We start from the raw sequence: 26456 nt of genomic DNA, 5'->3' as shown, positions 1-26456 counted from the left end.
GTCGTGTGATAACTCTAAGTAAATTGCATTAAAAAGTGCAAAATGACAAACACTAGTAAAAGCCAAAAAAATAAGATTTAATTTGTAAATACACATTTTTTTATTTTCCGACTTTATGTCCGGGTTAAATCTTCCACACAGGAAAAAACTAAACCCTTCCACACACTTTTCCACAAATGATCATCTAGTCAATCAACATTATGCAAGTGCATTATATAAGCATAATAAATACAAAACAATACAAGAACAACACGTCAACTCACCAGAGATCAAATGGGAAAATAATTCACTGACTCCAGATATTTTCATATCAGAGGGTTCGGCTCGGTAGAACTTCTAACAGGGCCTATAAATCCTACTGATCCCTCAACATAAATATTTAAAAAATCTTTCGTAATCCTACATGTATTTAAAATGACTGATTTTTGCATTTTTATGTATAAATTCTTTGACAGATCTAATACGCCTAAATGTTGAATGAGAGAGCTAGGTATAATGCCAGTAGCCGAAATAACAAATGGTAATATTTTTATAGTCTGAATATGCCAAATTCTTTTAATTTCATTTCCTATATCTGTGTATTTTCTTATTTATTCAATCTATTCCACAAAATTATTTACTTCAATTTTATTAAATTTCTAGACTCTTTTAGCGGACTGTAACTTTGCATAAATAAATAAAAAATAAAAATTACAATGGTATTGTGTACCTGTGCAGGAATCCAAATTTTCTGTGCCTCGGGGCCCAGGGGCGACAAACCCTTGGTCACCGGTCCCGCCTCATACTGGAAGGGGTCCGCAAAGTCGGCTAGGGGTATTAAAACCAGCTCCAGGCGCTGCTGTCTTCTGTCCAGTACTTGGCACCAAACACTGGAATAACAAAATTATACTTTTTTAACCTTATAAATGCCGCTGTATCGTATATGCTACACTGCACAGCTCGTGAAATTAATTTTTAATCGAATGGTTAGGATCCTTGACTACAAATCCAGAAGTTTGCGGGTTCATTCAATTCATTCAATATATTGATCATAAAATTTGCACTACAAATGTCCCATACAAAAATGTCCAGCCATCTCACAAAATGAATTTGTTACACCTCTTTTTCTTTGTATTACTGCAAATGATGTGGTTCATTATTATTATGTGAACACTGCGCAAGTGTCCCAACTGCTCCCAACCCCGGAGGCATTGAGGGAGAGTTGGAATGAGTGGTGTGCCGAGGGGGTGAGGTAGAAGAGGTGAGGGGGGAGACGGTCGGACGGGGAACGGGGGGTAGAGGTGCGGGGGGAGGTGAAAGGTTTTTATTACGTGAATACCTTAATTTTTCACCTCATTTCAGTATTTGAGTACTGCATACAAACTCATTCTGAAAAGGTGTCCTACCAAAATAGTGTTTGTAAAATTATCTTTGTATGAATAATTATTTTTGTATGAAAAATTATGTTGTTATGAAAAATATTTTTTGTATGCAAAATATTTTTTTCGAAAAACCATTTGTATGAAAAATTATTGTAAGGATAAAAAAAATGGAGCTGTGAGCTTTCGTTTGTGGAAAAAACATATGTTTTTTTTGTATGAAAAATAATTTTTGTATGAAAAATATTTTTGTATGAAAAAAGTATTTTGAGTGAACTATAATGAAATTTGTACGCAAAAGGTATTATGAGTGAACTATAATGAAATTTGTACGAAAATTTATATTTGTAAGAAAAATATTTTGTATGAAAAATATTTTTGTATGAAAAATATTTTGTATAAAAAATAATTTTTGTATGGAAAAAATATTTGTGTAAAGATAAAAAATAATCGAGCTGTGGAAAGAACATGTATGAATATTTTTGTATGTAAAATTATTTTTGAATGAAAAAGTATTTTGAAAGAATTATACTATAAAATTTGTATGAAAAGTCATATTTGTATGAAAAGTCATATTTGTATGAAAAGTCATATTTGTATGAAAAGTCATATTTGTATGAAAAGTCATATTTGTATGAAAAATATTTTGTATGAAAAATATAAACAACGTAACAATATAAGTGTACGGATAAAAAACAATGGAGCTGTGAGCTCGTCTGTGGAAAAAACATGTAGGGCTTTTTTTGTATCGAAAATTATTTTTGTATGAAAAATAGATACATTGTACTTATACACGGTGTCCGGAAACTCGTAGTACAAGCGGGAAACTGGAGAATCTACACCACATGGGGAACCCAAAAAAACATAAAGTTTTTTGATTTGAGCATTTTCAAAAAAAAAAAAAAAAACCAAAAAAAAATATTTTTCGGCTATTTTAGGGTTAAAGTTTTTCTGGTGTTTAGGGTTGAATAACAGATGTTTTAACCCTGCAGAGCAGAAATATTTTATGATTACACCGGGTTAAATGAAGGGTGATTTCAAAATAATGCTTCAAATCCGAGTTTCTTCATTTGTTTTACTTTCAAATAGTTTTAATTAGTTGGGTACTTTGATCTTCAGTAATAATTTATAAGAATTTGATTAAAAAAAAAAAAAAATTTAAAAAAAAAAATCAACTTCAAACTCGATTTACTCGATAACGAAAGCTCAAATAAAAAAAAAATATACTACAAAATCGACTCCAAATGTGATGTAGATTCACCAGTTTCCCGCTTGTACTACGAGTTTCCGGACACCCTGTATATGTTAATAGTAATTAATATAAAAATCTATTTACACATTCTTGTTAAATGTTAGAAAAGAAATATTTATCTCACTATTGTCCGCAGGGCGTCCAGCCCACACGCGCGATGTACTCCATCCAGGGAAAGGCGTCTTCAAGCGGCCTGATCAAGTCAAACCACCGTCTATCGCGCACGGAGAATGCGGGCTCTTCGCTCTCTTTCGCCATGTCATTATCTAGAAATAAGAAATTATTTTTTCAATGGATTTTAATATCTTAACCTTATCGACACAGTTGTTACATATATGATCCATCGACAATATTAAGTGTATTAAACTGTTAAGTCAACTTGAGTACAATTTCCTGTCGAATTTATGTACATACAAGTTAATAATAAGAATACAAAAACAAATTTTTACATTTTATAAGTTTTAAAATGGTTATTCCAGAATTATGTTGAATTACAACACTTTTTTAAATTAATGAGTAAGTTTAAATTTTCGGACAAAAGAATTTTCACTGACTTGGTATTTTTGTATTAAAATTCTAAATGATGCATTAAATAGTCCAGAATTGCTTGCATTGTTAAGCTTTCGGATTCCAATATGTAATACTATAAGTCAGGATTTATTTCATTGCAGAAATTCTGGGAATAACTACCATATGTATTCCTCACTGTCCAGAATACTAATTATGCCGAGTCAGTTGTCATCTTCAAATTTATCACTAAACCAACAACAAAAAAAATGTTACTGAGGCAGTTCAGTGTATAAAACTGTATAGTATTTTGTATTTCTATGTAAAAGCCCTAAAAATGCATTTAAATTGTAAATGATTAAGTCCGCAGTACGCCATTTTTTAAAATATTTATAACTGTGTTAAAAATGATACATTTAAATATTAAATTCTTTCTTGAATAGATAAACAAATTCACTGGCCGGTCTTGGGCCGTGAAATTGAAAAACTGATGACATCATTTGTCTTTCAAATCTGTATATATCACAAATCCTGCGAGCATATGATCAGAGATCTCATATATGATACAGCAGCGTGTGCAGGGTTAATATAAAATACAATAATATAAAAATACTAGGAGTTCTGTGTACAGTGGAACTTGCGTCGAAAAAAGTATGGACTTAAATACCTACCTACTAAACTCTGCGCAAAACGTTCGCCGTGTTTCACAGCATGATGTTTTTGTAAATTGTAACATCTTACCAGATAATGTGTTTCTATATTTATAAAATAGCAAATAATTTACTATAAGTTTCCCGAGAATAGCTACATATTTCAGAAAAATTAATTTTTAAGTGTATCATTGAGGATACGCTGGCATTCAAGAGGTTAATTATAATTCATATATTTTAGGTAATTTTTTTTTATTTATCTCAATGACAATTCTTTTTTAAACTTACCATAATATTGAAAAAATGAGAATAAGAAAGTTAAAAAAACACAATGATTTCACATTTGAAAACAAAATCTTTACTGAACCATTAAAGCGGCCACCATCTTTAAGCGGAAACGGAACGTATAATCAAATTTTAGAGAAATTTTAGATATTTTGCAACAAGGCTATACAGGGTGTTTCGGCGCTAACCCGACAAACTTTAACCAGCTATTCCTTAGCACATTTGGAGTAAAAAATGTGATGTGCACTTTGCTGTCCGGTAGCATTTTTTCAATTAAAAATTTCCACACTACATCACTGTCATTGGCATTGCTTTTCGTGTTCAACAGCTGTTATAAGCAAGTATGTCGAAAAGCGTCTTCGCTCTTTCGCACACACTAAATAATAATACTTAAAAATGAGACGAATGGTGCCGTGTCATTTCGTTGTGATTGTAAAAGTGCGCCAATATAGGTAGACACGTGCATTATTCAACGGAATTCGAATAAAATATTGCCAAATGGGTTTTCAAACTTTGACAAAGGATAAAACAGTGGTGACATGTGGTGAAAATATGAATAATAAATATTTTATTAAAAGAAAACGTTACCGGACAGCAAAGTGCACATAAGATTTTTTACTCCAAATGTGCTAAGGAATAGCTGGTTAAAGTTTGTCGGGTACGTGCCGATACACCCTATATAATGCTCTCCCACTAGCCATTAGACTGAACAAATTTTTTTTTAAATTTAAAACAGACACCAAAGTGTTGGATCATCAGCCAAGACAGATCCAAGATCAACTAGATGCTGATTAACCAATTTATCATTTATTATTATTTTTTATTATCTTTTATCATTTTCACATTGTCATTTAATGTAATGAAATCTTATATGTATCAAATAAGATGTTAACACTAATTTATGTATCCAATACGTCTGTCTCGACACAGGTTTATCCTAGTGAGACAGGCATCGGAAAAACACCTGTAAAAAAAAACTTTCTATTGATAATAAAAAAATTAACAGACAGACAAAATGCAAAAGGTCCAGTCTGCTACGCTCAATCAATAAATACTGGTGTCCCAGTGGTTGAAGTGTTGGTCGGATCAGTGATTACATACATGATACAGCAGCGTATGTGGGGTTAAACAGCGATATAGTAAAGTAATTACCGGTGTCCCAGTGGTCGAAGTGTTGGTCGGATCCGGGAGACGAGCCCTCGGAGTCGGCTCCAGAGTCCGACTCGGCCACTGTGAACTCCAGCAGCCGGAGCGTGGAGCGAGCATTCACGGACCCCGTGCGCGGAAACCTGCAATCATTTACAGTCAAATTACAATTCAAATTATTGTAATCTAGCGAAACATTCTACATCGACAGCTACATCCAAACTTCCATTAGTTGGGCAACTAAGGTCAGGACGTTTTAAACTCTAATTAACTAACTAACGTCACGCCGTTTTACTGCAGATGAATAGACTGTCACACAAACGTCTCAGCACACACTCCTAGCTTCATTCGCGGTCATATACCGTCTCATACATACTCTTCAAGCTCTTAAGGAGCGGGAAACTTGTAAACAAGGGGTTGTAAATGGGTGCGGGGTCATGTGTTTTCTATTGTCGGCGGTACCCGATCTATCTACCTGTCAATATAATGAGTTTGAAACACAACAAAAAAATAAAATCGTTGTCGCGTATGTTCCGCTCACAAACTACGCAGTGAAAGGCGGTACATGTGCAAGTTTTGCAATGTGCCCCTGCATAAAGGAAAGTGTTTCGAACGCTATCACACATTGAAGCACTATTAGGTTATAGTTTTTTTTTATATGTATTGAAAATTTCTAGATAATCTGATAATGTTATTTCGATTGTGAAATACTGTTTTTTCTATGATTCCCAAGAAAATAGAAAGTTTTTGTTCATAAAAAAAGGAATTACACATACATTGCTAAGTAAATAAATAGAGACATATTTTTAAAGGAAAACACTGAAAGTTTCATCGAAAAATATCAAATAGATCATAAGATATGAATATTTTGCGTAAAGTCTAATTTTAGCGCTAAAATTTAAAAAAACACCCGCGCTTCGCCACCAATTTGGCGGTAAAATGCCCAACCATATAGTGTTAATAACAACCGTATCGCATCATCCATCTCTCTGTGTGCGTATCCCTGCGCAACGAAACGAAGGACTTCAAGAAAAGCAGCTCGCCTTACAACCGACGGCAGAAGTCCTGGAGACAAGCGCAGGGACCGTACACTTTCAACTAGTCAAAATAACAGCAGGTTATGGTATTTGTCAGATAATTGTGCCAATAAACAATATATTTATACATAAAAGTGACCTGAATTCTTCGTTGTCGCCATTGGGGCTGCCGTATGAAGGGAAGCTGTAAATCTTCACATCACTCTCGTCTACTTCTTCGAATACAATACGATACACGTTGTCTGTAAAAAATAATGGATAAAATTGGTAATACATAATATTATTTCAGAAAAAAAAATTATAATTTATATTTTTTTTACATTAGCTCCACACATCCTGTCCCTGGGGGAAATCATTTCTCTCAGGACCTATATCATTCTGGGAAGGGGAAGGGTATGAAGGGTGGGTAGGAATCGGGGGGGCAGTGTATCCATGAGTGACGGACGTATAAATCCATCCAAATTCCAAGGCGATGGATCGAGAGTCCGGCTGGAGAGGTCAATGGATCTCCTGGCCCGCCACACAGTTGGTGGGTAGACGCATCCTGCATCGCATCACATCAAGACCTGGACAAACGTGCTAAGTCACCAGTCGTAGTTTTCCACTTGGGGCCACCTATTGCAGAGGCGTTGGTTATCAAATGAATGGATCCCGGGGGGGGGTGCGGTAGCCAGATTGTGGCCGCTTAAGTGAAAAGACAGTTCTCACCGTTGGTGATGGGCTGCCACCAGAAGCCGGTGTAGCGAGAGAACTCCTCCTGCATCACGTAGCATGGGACTCCGGCCTGGCGAGGGTCCTCGGCCAGTCTGGATTACACAAAATCAATTATAATACACCAGAGACTGTAGTAGATCTTCCATACTGATAAAAATCAGCACCGCATCATCAGTATACAACAGGCAAAAAAACTTTCAGATAGCTCATTTTTGCATCCAAGCCCAAACATTTCAATTCTTGCATGCAATTATCATTTGACTTTGGACTTCGTAAAGTTCATCATTAACTCATTCTGCACACATCTCGTTTCACCCTAGACACGAGGTACTGTATATCTTCCGTACTGTTAATAGTAAATCAGCACAGCATCATCATAACACAACAGGCAACATACTTTCAGATTGCTCATTTTTGCACCCAATCCCACTCCCTAATTCTTATCCATGCTCAAATTAAATAACATAAAGAGACGTGGCAATATTACCTGGGTCCCCCTTTGGAGGCGTAGGTCAGGCGCTGCGGACTGCGTCCACCGCCAGCCAGCCACAAGTCGCCCCGCGCTGCGTGCGCGACCAGCGAGCCCCGCGCGGGACACATGGCGGGCGACAGGGCCGCACCGCCCCCAGTACACAGCGCCCGCGGTACAAGCCAGCCCTGCAAGCAGACGGGGGACAGCGTGACAAAGATATATAAACATGTTGTGTAATTACTCATCATGTATCCAACTTGAACCTTTTGCTAATGCGATCTATTCAATCTCGCAGCACAATACATTTTATTTATTTTCATATATTTTTGACGCAACATATTGTAAACTTCATCGATCGCATAAGGCGACATCCACTGTTTTAGCTACGGATGGGTCGCATGCAATGTAGATAACGTTTTGGAGGATGGGAATTATCGCCAATTTAAATGGGTTGTTGGCTGAATGATTCCGTGGTTCTCCAATCCGCAGAATCCAAGGTTGCGTGATTACTCTCGGTGTGCAATAATGAGAATTCGGATATTTCCAATTTAGTTTTTATTTTAACAAAACTCCCGTTACTATAATTTTATGTACAAAACAGATCGCGTAAGCTAGAAGAGATTTAGGGCCAAACCGACGGCTAGACTGCTGGAGACAGAATAAATTATTTGCCGCGCGAGGTATCGCGCACAGATTTACAGTGATACCAGCTTCGCATGAATTTAGGTAAAAGTAATGTTGTCATTATTTTCGGGAGATGTAAACTCCCTATAATTTACCCTACAACGTTAATCATTGAATCAACATAGAAATAAAAATAGAAATTTACTTGACGGGAAGCGTTAGTCAGTGATGGTGTAACAGATAATATACACTACTCGACCATTTACCCAGTTTTGAAATTAGGAAATCACAAAAAGTGGAATCACTGTACAAAGTGTAGAAGTCGTACGGCCAGAACGCTGTATTTGCAGTATTGACTTAATACCATCATTTTGACTTCAGATATTACTTCTATTGGGTTAGTTAAAGACAATAATAAAAATATCCGGCTCGAAGGACCATGTTAATAAATGGAGGGTTTTTTTTAAAAATTGAACACTATTATTTTGAGAGACACTCTGAATCACTTTATTTACAATACACAATGAATAGAAACATTTTACAGGGTTTTAATACACTAGATACAGGCCGGTTCCTGTTCTTCTTTAGGAAAGATTAAACCTTTGATTGTTTTGGAGCAAGAGAGAGTTTTTAGGGAAACATAGCTTTTTATATGAAAGAATGTTTACAAATACATGGACACTGTCAAATTCAACTGGTGGTAGTACATGAGACTGTTTTTACCAACGTGATTTAACAGCAAGTAACTAGCAGAGGCGAGAAGCTTTCATAATTAATATGACCTATAATTCAACCAATCAATTCAATACACTGCGATCAAAATGATACACATGGTATTTATTTATTACACGCCCTAGTGGGCTTTTCTTTAAAAAAAAACTACAAGCATTTTGTATCAGAGTAAACACTTAAAAATTTACAATAAAGAAGAATGTAAACATAATGGCAAAAATGAATCCTCACGCATATAATTGAATTTAAAAGATTCAACAAAGCAAAATAGTAGAAGCGGAGAAGTTATATGGGTACATAGGTCTATTTGTGTCTAGAAGAATAAAAGTGATAGAATATACAACATTTATACTGATTAGTTTTCAAATTAAATATATCACCCAGATCAGAAAGACTGTGAAGTCTCGGAATCGGAGAATTTTGGTAAGCTAGTGTCCTGGTGTTATTGAAGTAAAAAAGTAAGAAATGTCGGCATGATTTTTTGGGAAACATGGATATTGATACATTGAAGTAATTCGGACAGTCAATTTTAAAATGTAGTATTCTTTGTAACAGTATTAAATCTGTGCTTATTCTTCTTTCTGAAAGTTTCAATAGTTATTGTCTACATGTTGGCTGTAACTAAATGTATTTTTATTTGTGGTAGTTTATTGGCGGCCCCTACAGGTTATAAGAAGAAAGGGAGTTTTTTGGAAACAAGTACGAAATCTTGCGAATTTTGAGCAATGGAGTATAATCATACATTTTGTCATAGAGGTTTTCGCTAAACAAAAGGAGCAGAGAATAGAACATCTTTATGAATAGTTATGTACCTCAGGTGCGGTCCGTCCATTCATGCTGTGGATGCTCCGCATCTCTTGCATTTTAGAGTAAAAAGATTTGGACTTTCTAGCCGCAATACTGCAATTCTAAACAGCAAAACTGCAATTTAAATATTTTAATATTTCTACAGCGATCGTAATGTGGATTTTTTTACAAAAATGGCGCAGTAAAAAATCAAACAAATATTATTATTATAAGACATCGTGCATATTATCGTCCCATTTCTGCGTACGCACAACGAACGACACGATACAAAGAGCGCGGGCGAGTCTAAATACACACACATTCTCAAATACTGTGAAACGCATAAAACACACTGTGTGTGGTGTGGAAGCTATCTGTAAACCGTATCCAAGAATGCTAGAATGTACGTTATTTCCGCGAATGCGCACTGAGACCCGCAGGCCAATATCTTCGTCAACTTTATACGATATTAATGCTCATATGTACAGGGTTTTCCAATAAGAGGTGTTATTTTTATATTCAAAGAGCTATCGAGAGATGATTAATGATTTTTCATGGCCGGAATTGGATGGTATTGATCTGGACAACATTTACTTTCAACAAGACGGCGCTACGTGCCACACAAGCAACGAAACCATTCATATTTTACGGGAAAAGTTTCCGAACCGTGTTATCTCTCGAAGAGGTGATCACAATTGGCCACCGAGATCTTGTGATTTAACACCTTGCGACTTCTTCCTTTGGGGCCACGTGAAAGAGAAGGTCTACGCCAACAGCCCAGCGTTGATTGAAGACCTCAAAGATGGAATTCATGAGGCTTTCAAGGACATAAGGCAGCCACTTTGCGATTTGGTTATGGAAAATTTCATGAAAAGGATATGGTCCTGTAGGCGTGGTCGTGGTGGTCATTTGACTGATGTTATTTTTCACTATTAACGGCATACTTTCCTCTTTATAATGAAATACACATTCGATCATTTATATTAAAAAAATGGCATTTTTCTTTGAATATCAAAATAACACCTCTTATTGGAAAACCCTGTATAATGCACAGAATCGTAAACTCTATTACAAATCCATTGGATTGTATGCACGCGCTGCTTTGACAGTTTGCTTTGAGCTTGAATACTGAAGTCCAATTCTTATTGAATATTATCATCCTGCGATTTACTTTTTAATCATAATTTAAATAAATAAAATGAATACCCAAAATAAGATGCTTGGCCGATTTGTTGTAAATGATAATAGTGAATTGTGTGGTTGTATAGTTGAATCATCAAAATGAAATGAAATCAAAGTTTTGTGTCTCGGCCATTAGCTGACAAAAAAACTTATTCTAACTAACTAACCATGGCAGAGATAGAAATAGGCAGAGAGAACGGACCGCCAAACAACTAGGTCTTGGCACACACTTCTTGCCTCATTCACATTCATACATCGTCTCATACATACTCTTTCTTTTATTCTGACTCTTGACATGGCCTGACTCGAGTATCTGATTCACTCGATCGTACCATGTCTTCCTTGGGCGTCCCCGACTTCTGCTACATCACATTTGCATCATATATCCGCCTTACACTCCTATCTTCGCTCATTCGCTCTACATGCCCAAACCATCTAAGCGTCCCTTTCTTAATCTAACTCATTACGCTTACATCAGCCTTGCACTCTTTGCGGATCTCCACATTCCTCACACGGTCAAACATGGTTTTACCACACATACGCCTCAGGGATCTCATTTCAACCGCATTCAATCTACTTTCATCCTTTTTTTGCCAGTTCCATGCCTCGCTTCCATACATCAGGGTAGTCTAATTTCACTTCTTTGGACAATTTTTTGTTAGCGCCAACTGCGTTCACTTCTCCATTAATGGAATTACTTATTCTAGAGACTGGAAATATTGAGTTATGGAGCTTAATGGATTTATGGAGATAATTTTAGACGGTACCTGATTGTATCTTGTTCGTGGGCTAGCGTCTAGGTGTGCATGTTTGATGTACATAATATGAAATTGATTGTATGACTTAATGTTTTAGTTTGGTGAACCACCACATATTTTTACCACCGCGTACGAGGAAATCCGCTGACGGATCACACACGCGCCATCCGCAGTTAAAGTTTTCTGTCAGAAGTATTTATCCTGTGCAATAAAATTGAAATAAATTGAATATTTCTAAACGTATCCAAAAACTGAAAACTGATTTTGAAATGTAATGTAATACACTCTCAAATTATATTATTAGAATAAATATTTATTTAGATGTACGCTTTTATAAAGCATACAAAGTATTGAACTCACCGCCAGCTGAAATAAACAACATATTATAAACATTATTATTATTTTTAAATATTAAAATTTTCCCATTTATTGTAAATAAAATTACTAATAACGAAAAAATATATACAGGGTTGTCCAATAAGAGGTGTTATTTTGAACAGCCCGCTATTTCGGTAGATGTTACTTTTGAAGCTGTCATTTTTTGACATTTGACAAGTAAAAACTACGCCATTAATAAAAATGGTACGATACACGCTTCAACAACGCATTGAAATTATTAAAATTCACTTGAGTGAATCAAATGCAAATCATCTTGAGTGATGAGGCCCATTTCCACCTCGGTGGCTTCGTCAACAAGCAAAATTGTTGCATCTGGGGCTCGGAAAACCCAAGAGTTATTGTTGAAAAGCCTCTCTATCCTCAACGTGTGACTGTTCGGTGCGGTTTATGGTCCGGCGGAGTCATTGGACCTTACTTTTTCGAAAATGAGACTGGAGCTACAGTTACGGTGAATGGATTGCGCTATCGAGAGATGATTAATGATTTTTTATTGCCGGAATTGGATGGTATTGATCTGGACAACGTTTGATTTCAACAAGACGGCGCTACGTGCCACACAAGCAACGAAACCATTGATCTTTTACGATTGAATATCAAAATAACACCTCTTATTGGAAAACCCTGTATTATTTTATCATACAAATGTATTACAAAAGTTAAAATCACCTCAAAATATGAAAATAATGAATAAAAAATTCACAAAATCTAATATGTTTTTTGTTAAATTGCATTCGGAACCTTTAGTCTCATAAGGGTGTACATTTGAATTCTTCTGTAGTTAACTTAAAGATTTGAATATAAAGTGTCGTTTTCTCTTTCTAACAAATTAGCCTTAAGGCGATGCACTACGTCGTGTAATATTTTAAATTGAGCCGCTATCAATAACAACCCTTACGTAAATGGCGATAAGGTTTAAATTCCCACTTAACACCATCCGCCTTTTTTGATTTATGCAAGAAAAAAACATGGCCAAAAAGTGCCTTTTATTTTATTTTGTGGATGTTCAGGCATAAATATTTAATTTTTTTTCGATATTTTTTATAAATAACTTAATTTGCCACATTATACAATAAAATCATAACCGATAATGGGTTCGTAAGTAGAAGATTTTGAACTTTAAAGCAGTTTTCATAGGCCTTATACATTATTTTTTTCTGGGCTTATAAAAAGACTTATCTAAAAAATACTCGATTCTTTCAAAGGCCAGGATGTATTCTACTCGCAGTATTTAATTAAAGCATCTGAAACATTTCTAGGCGACCAAATTTTCAAACCAAAAACACATGATTTTGCATTACTACGTATGGCATTGTATGCATAATAAATTACCTCCATCTGTCTCAGCATGTATAACGAGCCCGCCATGGGGAAGACTATGTTGGGCTGCGTGGGGTGCAGGTGATACGAGGTGATAGAGCCCCACGAGGGGGCCCTTTGCCTCTCAGACAGCAGGTGCTGCTCTCGGGAGCGCCGCGCCCCCGGCTTGGGCAGGCGCCCCATCGCGGGACACCCCGACAGCATCGGCAGACTGCTGGAAACACAAGAGTGAGGTTAAGTCAAAGGGAATTCAGTTTTCGGGGTTTAATTTAAATATTTTTAACAGTTTTATACAGTATAACATATCTACAATAATTCGCTACATAATATTATTTTCCTGACTAGGCGTAACCTGTTCTGAGGTATTTAAATTTTATTAAATTTCTCTAATAGTTATGCCGCGCTTTCGCCATGTGGAAGCAAGTAGTTCATCACTTCATTTTAAGTATGATGAAAATACAAGTTAAAACAATACAGGAATAATCAATATTTATTTATTTATTTATTAACGGACATCGTCCAAATTACAAAATAATAACACGAATAAAGTAAAATGAAAAATACAGGAGTAGACAAAGGTACATGAAAGCAAAGACATAAGGCAGATATAATATAAGAAAATAAAGTGACAAGTCGAATCAAGTCAAAAATACGCCGTGGGTCAGGACCACAGGACACTTATAATATTCCGTCACTTGTTTAACGACCGGCAAAAATCATTCAGACTTATCCCAAAAAAGTGAAGGTTTTGACTTGAGTTGACCAGTCTACACATTCTGGACAATGGTGAATAATTTCCATAATTTGTCGAATGATGGTTGAGGAAGAGCAGTTCATTATTTCTGAGTCTTTGCGAGGGGATATTGAAGGGAATGAGTTGAAGTAGAGTAGGTGAATCAATAATACCATTTATAATTTTAAAGAATCAAATGAGGTCATTTCTTTCCCGACGGACTTCCAAAGGAGAGAGGTTTAGAGTTAGTTCAATTTCATCATATGAGTATTTGCCTTTTTGTAATCCTAGCCTCCTAGCAATCCCTCTTAAGAACCGATGTTGAACAGATTCAATGCGTCGAATGTGGACAGTATAAAAAGGAGACCAAATAACACAAGCATATTTAAGATGGGGGCGAACCAAGGAGCAGTAAAGAGTTCTAATATACATTATAAAAGTAAGTGTACAATGGGCGTGCCGCTAAAAGTCAGAAACGAGTCCCGGTACGATCAAGAGAGTTTTATTGTGTGGTAGCCCTCTATCCCCCATTCACGAAGGTTCCCGTTTTAACCTGAAGGGCGTCCTTTTGAAGATATAACGGCTGGAAGTTTCTAGAACAGTCTAGAACATTCGAGAGTATTCGAGAGCATTCCACAACATTTCACAACATCCCGGAACATTCCAAAATGTTTGGGAATAGTCTGGAACGTTCGGGAACATCCCAGAACATCTCATCATAATGAGCCACAAACGGCATTACAGGCCGTCTCCTGATAAACTTTAAGTAAATTCGTAATAGTGACAATACATTGATATCTCTAAATAGTATAAAACAAAGTCACTATGCGCGTCTGTCTGTTTGCGTGCTTAGTTCTTCTAAACTACGCAACGGATTTCGATAAGGTTTTCACTATCATTTAGAGAATTTCTTCTGGAAGATTTATATATATTTTACATGTATATTATATTTACAGAAAGTAGAGAAAAGTCGATGTTTTGTAATCAAGTCATAAAAAAAATATTTTCGGGCGCTTACATTGCTAACGCTGGCTAAACCTTATAAGATACATCAAAATAATGTACTAAGGAATTGTATATCTTAAAAAGGCCTACAGAAAACTCTGCCATGGTATATGTCTATCTCCTAAGGATAACTCCCAGCAACGCCGAGTACACGTCAGCTAGTCAAGTATAAATTGAATTTACATGATATTTTTTGGAGTCGAGAGATCACCCATTATAAAGTTTTTCTTTAATCTAGTATTGAATACCATTCGTTAACAAGGAAAGTATGGGATATCTAATTATCTACTATCAAGGTAAGTATAGGATCTCTAATTGTCTACTATCAAGGAAAGTATGGGATATCTAATTGTCTACTATCAAGGAAAGTATGGGATATACAAGATATTCCAACAAATCCAATTATACTATTCCCCCAATAAAAACCTCAATGGCACAAAGACAATTTAACTTTCTTGCTCCAAAAATATTCAATAATTTAACGTTAGAAATAAAATCAATAGCCAAATACGACAGTTTCAGGAAAGCGCTCGGGGATTTTTTGATGTGTGATTGTTATAGTGTTAGTAGCCTATTCCAAGTACTCAGATAGAGGTGTATATATTGTTTATATGCGTGAGGATGCGTCATATGGGTGTATGTATACATGTGTTGTTATATGTATATAGATATGTCTGCTGCTATATACCTACACATGTGTGCTTGCATGCACACATATTAAAAATTATATATATATATATAATTATGTACATTTTTACAATCTAATGCTAATTTACTTCTTTCTCATTTCTAATTTCTATCTTCTACTATTTATTACAATTTTTCCAAAATTTAAGCTTCATCTATAGTTACTAATTTGATATGTTTACACTAGATTTCATATTTCATACAAAGTAATTACACTCAATTGGTCACCATGAAACAGGCAGCCGCCTAGTATGGTGATTCATTATATCTACTTTATGTAAATTTCAAAATAATGTAACATGTATTAAATAAATAAAAATAAAAAAATAAATAAATATCTAATTGTCTACTATCAAGGAAAGTATGGGACATCTAATTGTCTACTATCAAGGAAAGTATGGGATCTCTAATTGTCTAGTATCAAGGAAAGTATGGGATATCTAATTGTCAACTATCAAGGAAAGTATGGGATATCTAATTGTAAAATATCAAGGAAAGTATGGGATATCTAATTGTCTACTATCAAGGAAAGTATGGGATATCTAATTGTCTACTATCAAGGAAAGTATGGGATTTCTAATTGTCTACTATCAAGGAAAGTATGGGATTTCTAATTGTCTACTATCAAGGAAAGTATGGGATATCTAATTGTCTACTATCAAGGAAAGTATGGGATATCTAATTGTCTACTATCAAGGAAAGTATGGGATATCTAATTGTCTACTATCAAGGAAAGTATGGGATATCTAATTGTCTACTATCAAGGAAAGTATGGGATATCTAATTGTCTATTATCAAGGAAAGTATGGGATCTCTAATTGTCTACTATCAAGGAAAATATGGGATCTCTAATTGTCTACTATCAAGGAAAGAATAGGATTTCTAATTGTCTACTATCAAGGAAAGTATGAGATATATAATTGTCTACTATCAAGGAAAGTATGGGATATCTAATTGTCTACTATCAAGGAAAGTATGAGATATATAATTGTCTACTATCAAGGAAAGTATGGGATATCTAATTATCTACTATCAAGGAAAGTATGGGATATCTAATTGTCTACTATCAAGGAAAGTATGGGATATCAATTATCTGTTTGTGCGCTTAGTTCTTCTAAACTACGCAACGGATATTGACAGGATTTTCGCTATCATTTAGAGAATTTCTTCCGGAAGGTTTATATATACAATACATGTATATTATATTTATAGAAAGTAGAGAAAATTCGAGTAATGCCAGGTACACATCAGCTAGTAATTAATAAAAAAGTATCATAAGTCTTTCTTTCAAATTGCAGTCGGAACCTTTGGTTTCATAAAGGTACACGTTTTAATTCTTCTGTGGTTAAGTTCAAGATTTGAATATAAAGCGTGGTGTTTTCTCTTTCTAACAGCGTTTAGTTCATATTTCTCACCACAACAGTAAGGTAGACACAGCGGTTCCCAAAAGCGAACAAAGTAGCCTGAAAGGTTAAAGAGTAGGCTTAGCGTGAATGCGGAGCGGTGCAGATCATCGAAAGTTTGCTCAACGAATGCCCGCTGCATCAATTCCCCACAGGGATTAATGAGGTCACCAGGGCGACTCCTGAGACCATAAACTGACTCGCAGACCTAAATGTCCCCCTCTGACCCTCCCCTTGTGCGCTTTCTAAGTAAACATAGAACAGAAATTTTAGTGAGGTTATAGGAACTATATTCGACAGTTCTAGCAACTAAAAACTGGCTAAAACCATTTCGAGTTACGTTTCGATTACGAACGTTGGTTTCTTTCACCGTAGCAACACCGAGAGTATCCACCAGTCAGTCAGTAAGTAAGTCAGTTAATAATGTAATATATTAACACACTCCAAGCGGGCGAAAATAAAGTCCCGTTCGAGAAAATGGATTTTGCTTTAAACCACTATATCTTTTAATACAATACTTATCAACTCGAATGCTCGCGTCAATAACAGGAGTATGAGTTGAGTGATTGATTCGAGTTGGAAATGTCTCGCCCTCATTTAAAAACAGTCATACATATAGCCAATATATATAACTGAAGATCACTCGAGTGTTATTATATTAATGAATTTTTTTACACAGTGGTTACCACATCACAACTATAACAGGACTGTTTGAAATTAAAGCCTACTTGCACAAATCATTACGTAAAAAGAAGGATTTCCACATCTCCAGCGACAAGAGACAGGAGACAGGAGATAAGAGACAAGAGACAGGAGACATATTTACAGTTGGTACCCGCATAAAAAGATTGGAATTCAATATTCACAAAGAATTATCGGTCATTCGCAGTCATTCAAGTAGGACTGGAGTAAAGTTGCAAAAAGCTACTCCAGAGGTTATGCGAGGAGAGGAAGAGCCTGCTTGGGATGGAGGAACGCCCAGAGGCTCCTTGTCGAAGGGACAAGGAGTCCCTGACCCAAATAGGACAAGAAGAAAAAGATGAGAGATGTACTAACCTCCCTTCTGGCGGACTCCCAGCGCTGAGGGTCACGTCCACATAGAGCAAAGGTACTCCCCAGGAGTCAGGAGTATTGACCAAGAAGTATATCCTCGTATTTTCGGCATTTAGACTTCTAAATGATATCTGCATTGGCACCAAACTGGATATAGTCCCCAATTCTCTTCGCAAGTCATTGGCCAGACACTTGAGCTCATTCCAAGAGCATTTTTTCGGCATTTCTGCGTCCGTGATTTTATTTGACACATCCATTGTTTAAATGAATATGAATTATTTTTTTTCTGACGTTACTGCCGAATTTTTGCGCGTATCTTTGGCGTGATTTTCGGTGTCAGTTTGGCGATGGACAAAGCAGAGGAGGTTTCATACTGTATCGGATGGATTTTCACTGAAGAGCCGTGTTTTTTCTCCTTTTCATACTATTTTATTTGACAGCTAGAAGAGAGTGGTTAGGAACAACTTCAGAGCGCTCGGACACGCTCGCGGTTCGAAATAGAGATGGGGTTAAAGTTATCATAATCGAAATGAATAATCGAACTCTCTAAAAAATAACGATCAATTTCTTAGAACACTCAGGAATAATTATATAAATTCGATTGTGTTTTAAGGATTCCTACTTGATATGTATATTGATCGATTATTCGAAGAATTTCAAGTGCCTTCATTTAAAGATCTTTATACTAAAAATGCATTAATTCAAATCATAAACGAAAAAGACAAGTATCAATTTCTAACTGAAAACCGTACTCGACTTAAATATATTTTTCCATGCCCAAAATTAAACACTTCCTTTGCACAAAATTATTACACTTACCAGGCAAGAATTTTTTTCAATCGACTACCTGAAGAAATTAGAAACATTAATGATAACATCCAAATAATAAACACTGTGAAAAAATATTTTAGAGACAAACTTACAAAAAATAAAAATGTTTCCAATTGAATTAATCTTAAGAATAACTCATCTCAATTAGTTTAACATTCCATTCTTCAAATAAGTTTAAAATCATTTTATTTTTAATTACCTACATACTGTAATAAAACAATGTACACTCCATTTCCAGCCACAAGCTAATGCTTCTATGGAAGAGGGGTCTTGAAATATTTGATCATATATTGTAACAAATAAACAAAATGTACTTATATAATAAAAAAATAAATAAATAAATATCAACTGTTCGAACATGAATATCTCAGGCGATGCACTACGTAGTAATGCAAAATCATGCGTTTTTGAAAATTTGGTCGCCTAGAAATGTTTCAGATGCTTTAATTAAATACTGCGAGTAGAATACATCTTGGCCTTTGAAATAATCGAGTATTTTTAGACAAGTCTTTTTATAAGCCAAGAAAAAAATAATGTATAAGGTCTATGAAAATTGCTTTAAAGTTCAAAATCTCCTACTTACGAAACCATTTTCGGCTATGATTTTATTGTATAATGTGGAAAATTAAGTTAATTATAAAATGAACGAAAAAAAATTTAATATTTATGCCTGAACATCCATAAAATAAAATAAGAGGCACTTTTTGGCCATTTTATTTTTCTTGCATAAATCAAAACAGGCGGATGGTGTTAAGCGGGAATTTAAACCTTATCGCCATTTACGCAAGGGGTGTTATTGATAGCGGCTCGGTTTAAAATATTACACGACATTCATAAATAACGTTTATTTATTTAATTAAAATGCACTGTTTGTAAGTCATGCTTTAAAATATTAAGTCGAATTATTTATTTGCACCCGTACATACGAAATATGAATACGAATTAATAGTTTTGTCCGTAAACAACTCAATTCAAAGGCATACAAATACATTAGTGTATTTGTGATTTAATCTAATATTGCATTTGAATGGTGCAAGTCGAGGACGCCCGAGGAAGACATGGCACGATCAAATGAAACAAAATCTTGTAAAAAGTAGACTTTTTCAATTCTTTGGAATAATATTAACTAACTAACTAACCATCACGCTGTTTCCCCGCAGGAGTAGGCAGAGAAAACGGACCGCCAAACAACTCGGTCTTGGCACACACTCCTTGCCTCATTCACATTCATACATCGTCTCATACATACTCTTCTATTATTCTGACTCTTGAAATGGCCCGACTCAAGTATCTGATTCACTTGGTCATGCCATGTCTTCCTCGGACGTCCCCAACTTCTGCTACCATTCACATTTGCATCGTATATTCTCCTTACACTCCTTTCTTCGCTCATTCGCTCTACATGCCCAAACCATCTAAGCGTCCCTTTCTTGATCTTACTCATTACGCTTACATCAGCCTTGCGCTCTTTGCGGATCTCCACATTCCTAACACGATCATACATGGTTTAACCAGACATACGCCTCAGGGATCTCATTTCAACAGCATTCAATCTACTTTCATCCTTTCTTTGCCAGTTCCATGCCTCACTTCCTTACATCAGGGTAGGTACCAGCACTCCATTGTGGACTGCTAACTTCGCTTCTTTGGATATTTTTTTGTTAGCGCCAACTGCGTTCAGTCCTCCATTAATGGAGTTACCTGCATTTACTCTTCTTTCAATATCTCTATCAGCCTTCCCATCTCTCGTAAACATGCTTCCTAAATGCTAATATTATTTCTACCTCAAAAATATATCCAGTTTTCGAATTCTACTATAATTCTAATCTACCATAAGTATTGCCTTTGAGGTATTTTTTTCACGAAAACGGCGCTATATAATTTAGCCAAATATAATATAATATAATAATATTTACTAAGTACTTTTCCCAGAATTGCTAGTTATATTCTATAGTTAGTTAGTTATATTTAGCTAGTTATATTAAGCCGATCAAAGTAACTGAAATACCGAATTAAATTTTATTTATTAATTGTTAATTTAAAGTTTGGATTGTTTCGAAAGTGTTAAAGACTTTTTCGTAAAGTGTTTTTTTTCAGTGAATTCAAACTCAAATAATAGGTTGCAATCAAATGTTAACGCGGCCAAATAAAACAAACACTTAAAAAAATTACAATACACGTGTTCTGCGTATAAAATGAAAGAAAAAACTTCATTATAATTTTATTTTTTTTATTATGGTATATAAAATGATTTGTAGAATGTCGGAGATGCCTAAGAAAGACATGGCTTGACTAAATAAATCAAATACTTTTGTCTGTGATATATTTATAAACATTGTTTGAAGTAATGAATGCGCATGAAGCTATAATAATAATAATAACATAGCATTTATATAACGTATTTTAGTGTCATTTCACTTCAAGAGCGCTTTACTATAACAAACTTTAAAACGGTTATTTAGTATTAGTGGTGATGTTCTTAAAATTGTTCCTAGTGTCCCTTACCCAATACAGATCTAATATTATAACACTAAATATACTGTTTATACAAAGTGATGACAAAACTTAGAATAACAATAACATCAGGACAGGGCAATACAAGAACATTAAAACTAAAACAGGAGGCAGTTTCTGCTCAGAAATGAGAATCTTCTGAGCAGATATTTTAAAAAGGTACAATAAGGAGGCAACCGAAAACAAACAATTGTCGGAAGTTTTAGAATATGGCCTATTATAAAATATTGAAAAGAAGTTAAGATCTATGAACGGTAAGATTTTTTAAAATAATTTTATTTTTAAAGCCCGTTTAAATTCAGCCAGTTTCGTTTCAATTTTGGAGATTAGTAAGAGCTGAGGGAAGTCTATTCCAGATGAGAGGGCCTGTTACACTAAAAGAGCGATCATATTAAACGGCTCGATTTGACTTAGAAAGTTCGATTAGATTAGACGATTACTAACATCTAGATCTGCTGACCTTAGTGTATGCTGTTTTGTCAGACACATAGTTCCGATATCAAGGAAGGATCGCATGCAATGACAGAGTTGTGTGATGGTCCATTATCTCTGCCTACCCCTCCGGAAACGTTTGATTGTAAGTTTTTTTTTAAATACATTTCTATTATCTAGATCCGCATGATAAAATCAGTTAATTAGTATTCTTCGTTTGACGCGTCGCCTCTGCGCCCGAATATTTCTCCCACATACTTCACCGAAGGGACGGAAGGACCGAAGAAAAAAACCCTAGGGTCCCCGGTGACTTTAACACATTATCTCTCAAGGGACAAAGGGACTATTGTGCCCTTAGACACTTAAATTTCTCTCCACCTTTTCAGTCAAACGTTTGTTATTTAGCTGAGAATTCTTCTGTTTGACCCGAATTCAATTTTTATAGCCGTCTCCAGATCGTATGAATGTGAATGAGGCAAGGAGTGTGTGGTTGTGACCAAGTTGTTTGGCGGTCCGTCCTCTCTGCCTACCCCTGCGAGGAAACGGCGTGATGGTTAGTTAGTTAGTTAGTTGAAACCGCATCTAGGCATCCCTAATTGAGGTATGTTGTGAAGATGAAGATATTGGGGAGGGGAAGTACTTGGCCATTCAGATATGGTCACCGAACACAGCAAAACCCATTTCAAGCAACGTTCCAATTCTGAATGGTGGTCTTACACCATGGTGATACTGAGAGTATTTTCCACTTTGTTATATTTAATAGTTATATTAAATTTCCATTAAATTATTTCGATTATTTCCAACACTATTCGCTCTTCAGATTACGCGGCTAGCTTTACTTCGATCATTGCACAAAGTTGCAAAAAATGATTTCTCATAAATATTTGACATTTCAAAACAAATTTTATAACAATGTTGAAATATGCAATGCGTCCTTTTTGATGCAAAGTTAAAAAAAGAGAAAACTTACGTAATAAACCATTACAGGAAATATTAATTTGTAAAACAATCTTTATTTATTGTTCAATGAAAAGTTGCGAAAGTCATTTGCAAATTGGGTTAATAAAATTCGTTAATTTACATAATATTTATCAGTAAATTTCTAGTGTTCTTCGAATCTTTGATCATAAATATACCACTCTCTAGATCGATATCTTCCGGCTTTTTGTATCCAACAGAATTATACAGTACATAACCACAGATATACAAGCAGTACCTACCGTGCGGAGCAGAGCAGTAGACAAGGTAGAGGAAACTCAAGGCCATTTAAAAAAAGATGCGACCATAGACAACATAATTGCTCTCAGCCTACTCTATTCACTCACTAGCCCAAACAAACTATTATAAAAATAAAAATGTCCTTGAAGCAGAAAAATGTCGAAATGTTTTCCAAGGGCAAGGTTCATCTGACTAAGAAAATAAACTTTTACAGTGCATTTCCTTAAGATGAAACTTGTTAATCTGAGAAGAAGACACCCAAAATGACAAGAAATTTGCAAAAACACTGAAGAAAATTTCCAAAACATGATTGTCCGACAGTACGACGAAAAATTCCGACATTTTTCAGCCTCATGAACTCATGGTTACATATGTTTAAAAATCTTTAATTTCACCAAAACAATAAGATAATACAGGATAACACTAATCAATAACATGAATAAGTTTATCGATATAATAAATAACATTTATACGTTGTGGAGGAAGACACATGTCAAGTATCAAGCATTGTTCAAAAAACCGAACGAATAACCTAAAACTGTTAATTCACTTTAAACTTGAACTTACGTAGGTAGGTTGAATATAATATGTTTGTAACTCGCTAACACTATACTGGCTTATATTGTATTTTTATCACGAACAACTTTAACACGCAATATTTTCGACGGAAATGATAGTATTTCGGCAGCAAGTGACAACCCGCGTGTATAAATAAACCACTGTCATTTTGTTTGAATGATTTGAAAACTGTCAAACGGCATAATTCCGTCATCTCTTTCTGTTACACGAATCATTATGGTAGAGAGCGAGAGATCAAACCAATCCTTCTGTTCTCACCAATGAGATCTGAGCTTTTAGCCATATTATTCGTTTTCTATAAGAATTTTGAGGTGGGCGTGGCGGTTTCAAATGAGTTTCAAGGCCAAAGCTTAGTTAAATGCCCCTGTCTTTGATGAACAATATGGAACTATATTTTGGTAGCGCGTGAATTTTTTGTTATTGTGTTGCCAGTTTGAATAAATATTTCAGATGTTGGGATTTTATATACGAGGTATTTTGAAAATTCGCCCATTTTGACCCAGGCAAATTGTGTTGTAATGTGAAATTGATTTCCCCAATTCTAGGGATTTTATAATTTATTTATTTTTAATATCAACGGCATAAAATATACCATATAATAATTTTGGAGAGAAAAATATTTAGTATGACGGATTTCTGGTGACCATCTATCTATATAAATTAAAGGCAATGTTCTTTTGTGTGTTCTCAATAGATTTAAAAAACTGCGGACTTCTCCAATTGTACGCAATTAAGGAGAATGTATGACGTGAAGAGAAAAGTATAAAAAAAGAGAACTTGATAAAATAATTGGTAAGGTTAGGTTAGTTTTGAGGTGATTTTCTCACGAAAACGGAGGTATATAAATAATCCAATCATTATTATTATTATTTCTGACAGCATTACAGTGTTCATCATATTTTTTTGATTTTCTTGATTCTTATTGCTACTAAGTCGGGAATCTTTTAAATTGACTTAATTTACAGTTACTGTTCTTGATACAAATAGAACTGCGTAATTACGCCTCACAATTTTTACCTCAAATGGGTGCTTAAAATTTTACCTGGCCATTATAGACTTAGAGGACTTGTATTTTCTAGGTAGGGCTCATGTTGTTACCTAAAATCCCTACTAAAATTACATGTTTTGAAGCATCATATTCTTCATCATCAGCTCACCAGCAGCCGATTTCGGGAGGAAGTTTAGCTGCCCCTTATTTTTGGGAATTACTCCATATTTGCCCGTGGATTAAGGAAAATTTCGGAAAACCTTATTCAGGAAGAGGCGGCCGTCGTCAACTTGAAACAGAGACTTCAGTAACATCTATAAGTATAAAAGATGTCCTGCATTGTTAGGTGTGTACATCTGTTTTTATGTTAATTTATACTTATGAGGAGATGAAGAATAAACATACATATACAAAACAAAATGTATCTACATATATATCTAAACGTTATATATTTGAAAAGGAAGTCAGGAGATTAGGAAATACCTATTGCTTGTTGCTCATTCGTCCGTGTCTGAATCTGGGTCAGACCAGATATGGGAATGGTCTACCAGGATGTGTTTGGGTAGTCTGTGTGTATAAATCATCATCGATCATCAGGGCCGATGTATGTGCTTATGTATGTATATGCGTTACCGTGTCGCCAGCTCTAACCACTGTAATACTTTTGGTCGTGAAATTCTCAAATCATACCATTTACTATGTCCATAATTCCTATCGTATCACATGTGTATCATATGTAAATAATGTTTAGGTTAGGAAGTTGCTTTAGGTTTGTTGTTTTTCTTCACTTTGTCTGTTTAACGTATATTAGCACATTTATTAGAACACTATTTCGATCTAACTAAAATTCTTGTAAATAAAAAAAATAAAAAAATTTCAAATTTTTCATCCTATAATTCTCTAACTTCTCCATCCTCTTCTTGCAACCCAAACTAACTGTACATCATTTTTCTTTTTTATATTATAGTTATGTATAGATTCTATGTCCGCAAACTGTAAAATTCTCCCGCCATAACACAGGGTTATCCCTAGCATGAAGGGTGAAATATCACAAAAAACATCATGTACTCTGTAAATCAGGGGTTCCCAACCTTTTTTTACTCTAGAGCACATTCTAAAATATCGGTAGGGTGGCGGGCACCACCTATTTTTAATCGACAAACTCGCGGCAGCAATCGCAATCAAAATGACAACAACGCGGTTCCAGTCGGGGAATGCTATTTGCACATCACTCCTTGTACACGCTGAAAACCCGAAGTGAGCCAAAGATAGCTGAACCGATCGGGATGGTACGAGCACGTGACTACTGTCAGTTTGGCTGTCGGGGCCATGCTTATTGCTTTCACTGGCAGAGCCATGTGCCATGTGTTCATCGGCTCAGTTTCGTGGCGTTCGTTCTCTTCGGGTTTTCTGCGTATACAAGGAGTGATGTGCAAGTAGAACTCTCCGTTCCAGGCTAGCGTGAATAGTCCAGTCTGGCTCGCCGCTAGAGAAGTTGCGACAAGTACTGTCAGCAAAGGAACCACTCATACAAACAATATCGCAAACATACGAACGTATTTAATGAACCTAGGCACTCAAAAAATTAAAACTATAACAAATAAATAAAAATAATTCACATTTTTAATTAATGTTTATGAAAAAAATATTTCACTGTCGAATAGTGGCGGGCACATACAAATAGTTCCGCGGGCGCCATAGTGCCCGCGGGCACGGGGTTGGGAACCCCTGCTCTAAATCATGTATCAATAAAATCAAAATATATACACAATGAAACAAACACTTAGTTTTAAA

The 26456-nt window shown here is 35.3% G+C and overlaps 1 protein-coding gene across 1 annotated transcript in view; it reads right to left on the bottom strand.

The window, feature by feature from the left end:
* LOC149414240 (dipeptidyl peptidase 9) overlaps positions 1 to 18533 on the bottom strand; it is a 41587-nt gene extending 23054 nt beyond the window's left edge. Inside the window, exons 1-8 of the mRNA XM_089644271.1 lie at positions 18104 to 18533; positions 13232 to 13433; positions 7437 to 7606; positions 6944 to 7041; positions 6375 to 6477; positions 5205 to 5341; positions 2735 to 2876; positions 710 to 869 (exon numbers count right to left, since the gene is read on the bottom strand). Of these exons, the coding sequence (XP_089500397.1) occupies positions 710 to 869; positions 2735 to 2876; positions 5205 to 5341; positions 6375 to 6477; positions 6944 to 7041; positions 7437 to 7606; positions 13232 to 13433; positions 18104 to 18357 (1266 nt within the window). The 5' untranslated portion in view covers positions 18358 to 18533. The remainder of the gene's footprint in view (positions 1 to 709; positions 870 to 2734; positions 2877 to 5204; positions 5342 to 6374; positions 6478 to 6943; positions 7042 to 7436; positions 7607 to 13231; positions 13434 to 18103) is intronic.
* Between the last annotated feature and the right edge of the window lie 7923 nt (positions 18534 to 26456).

The sequence above is a fragment of the Hesperophylax consimilis genome, chromosome 20, assembly GCF_061612785.1.
Source record: "Hesperophylax consimilis isolate HC1 chromosome 20, BYU_Hcon_1.0, whole genome shotgun sequence".
NCBI classification, from domain to species: Eukaryota; Metazoa; Arthropoda; class Insecta; order Trichoptera; family Limnephilidae; genus Hesperophylax; species Hesperophylax consimilis.
This window is presented reverse-complemented; position numbering and strand designations above follow the sequence as displayed.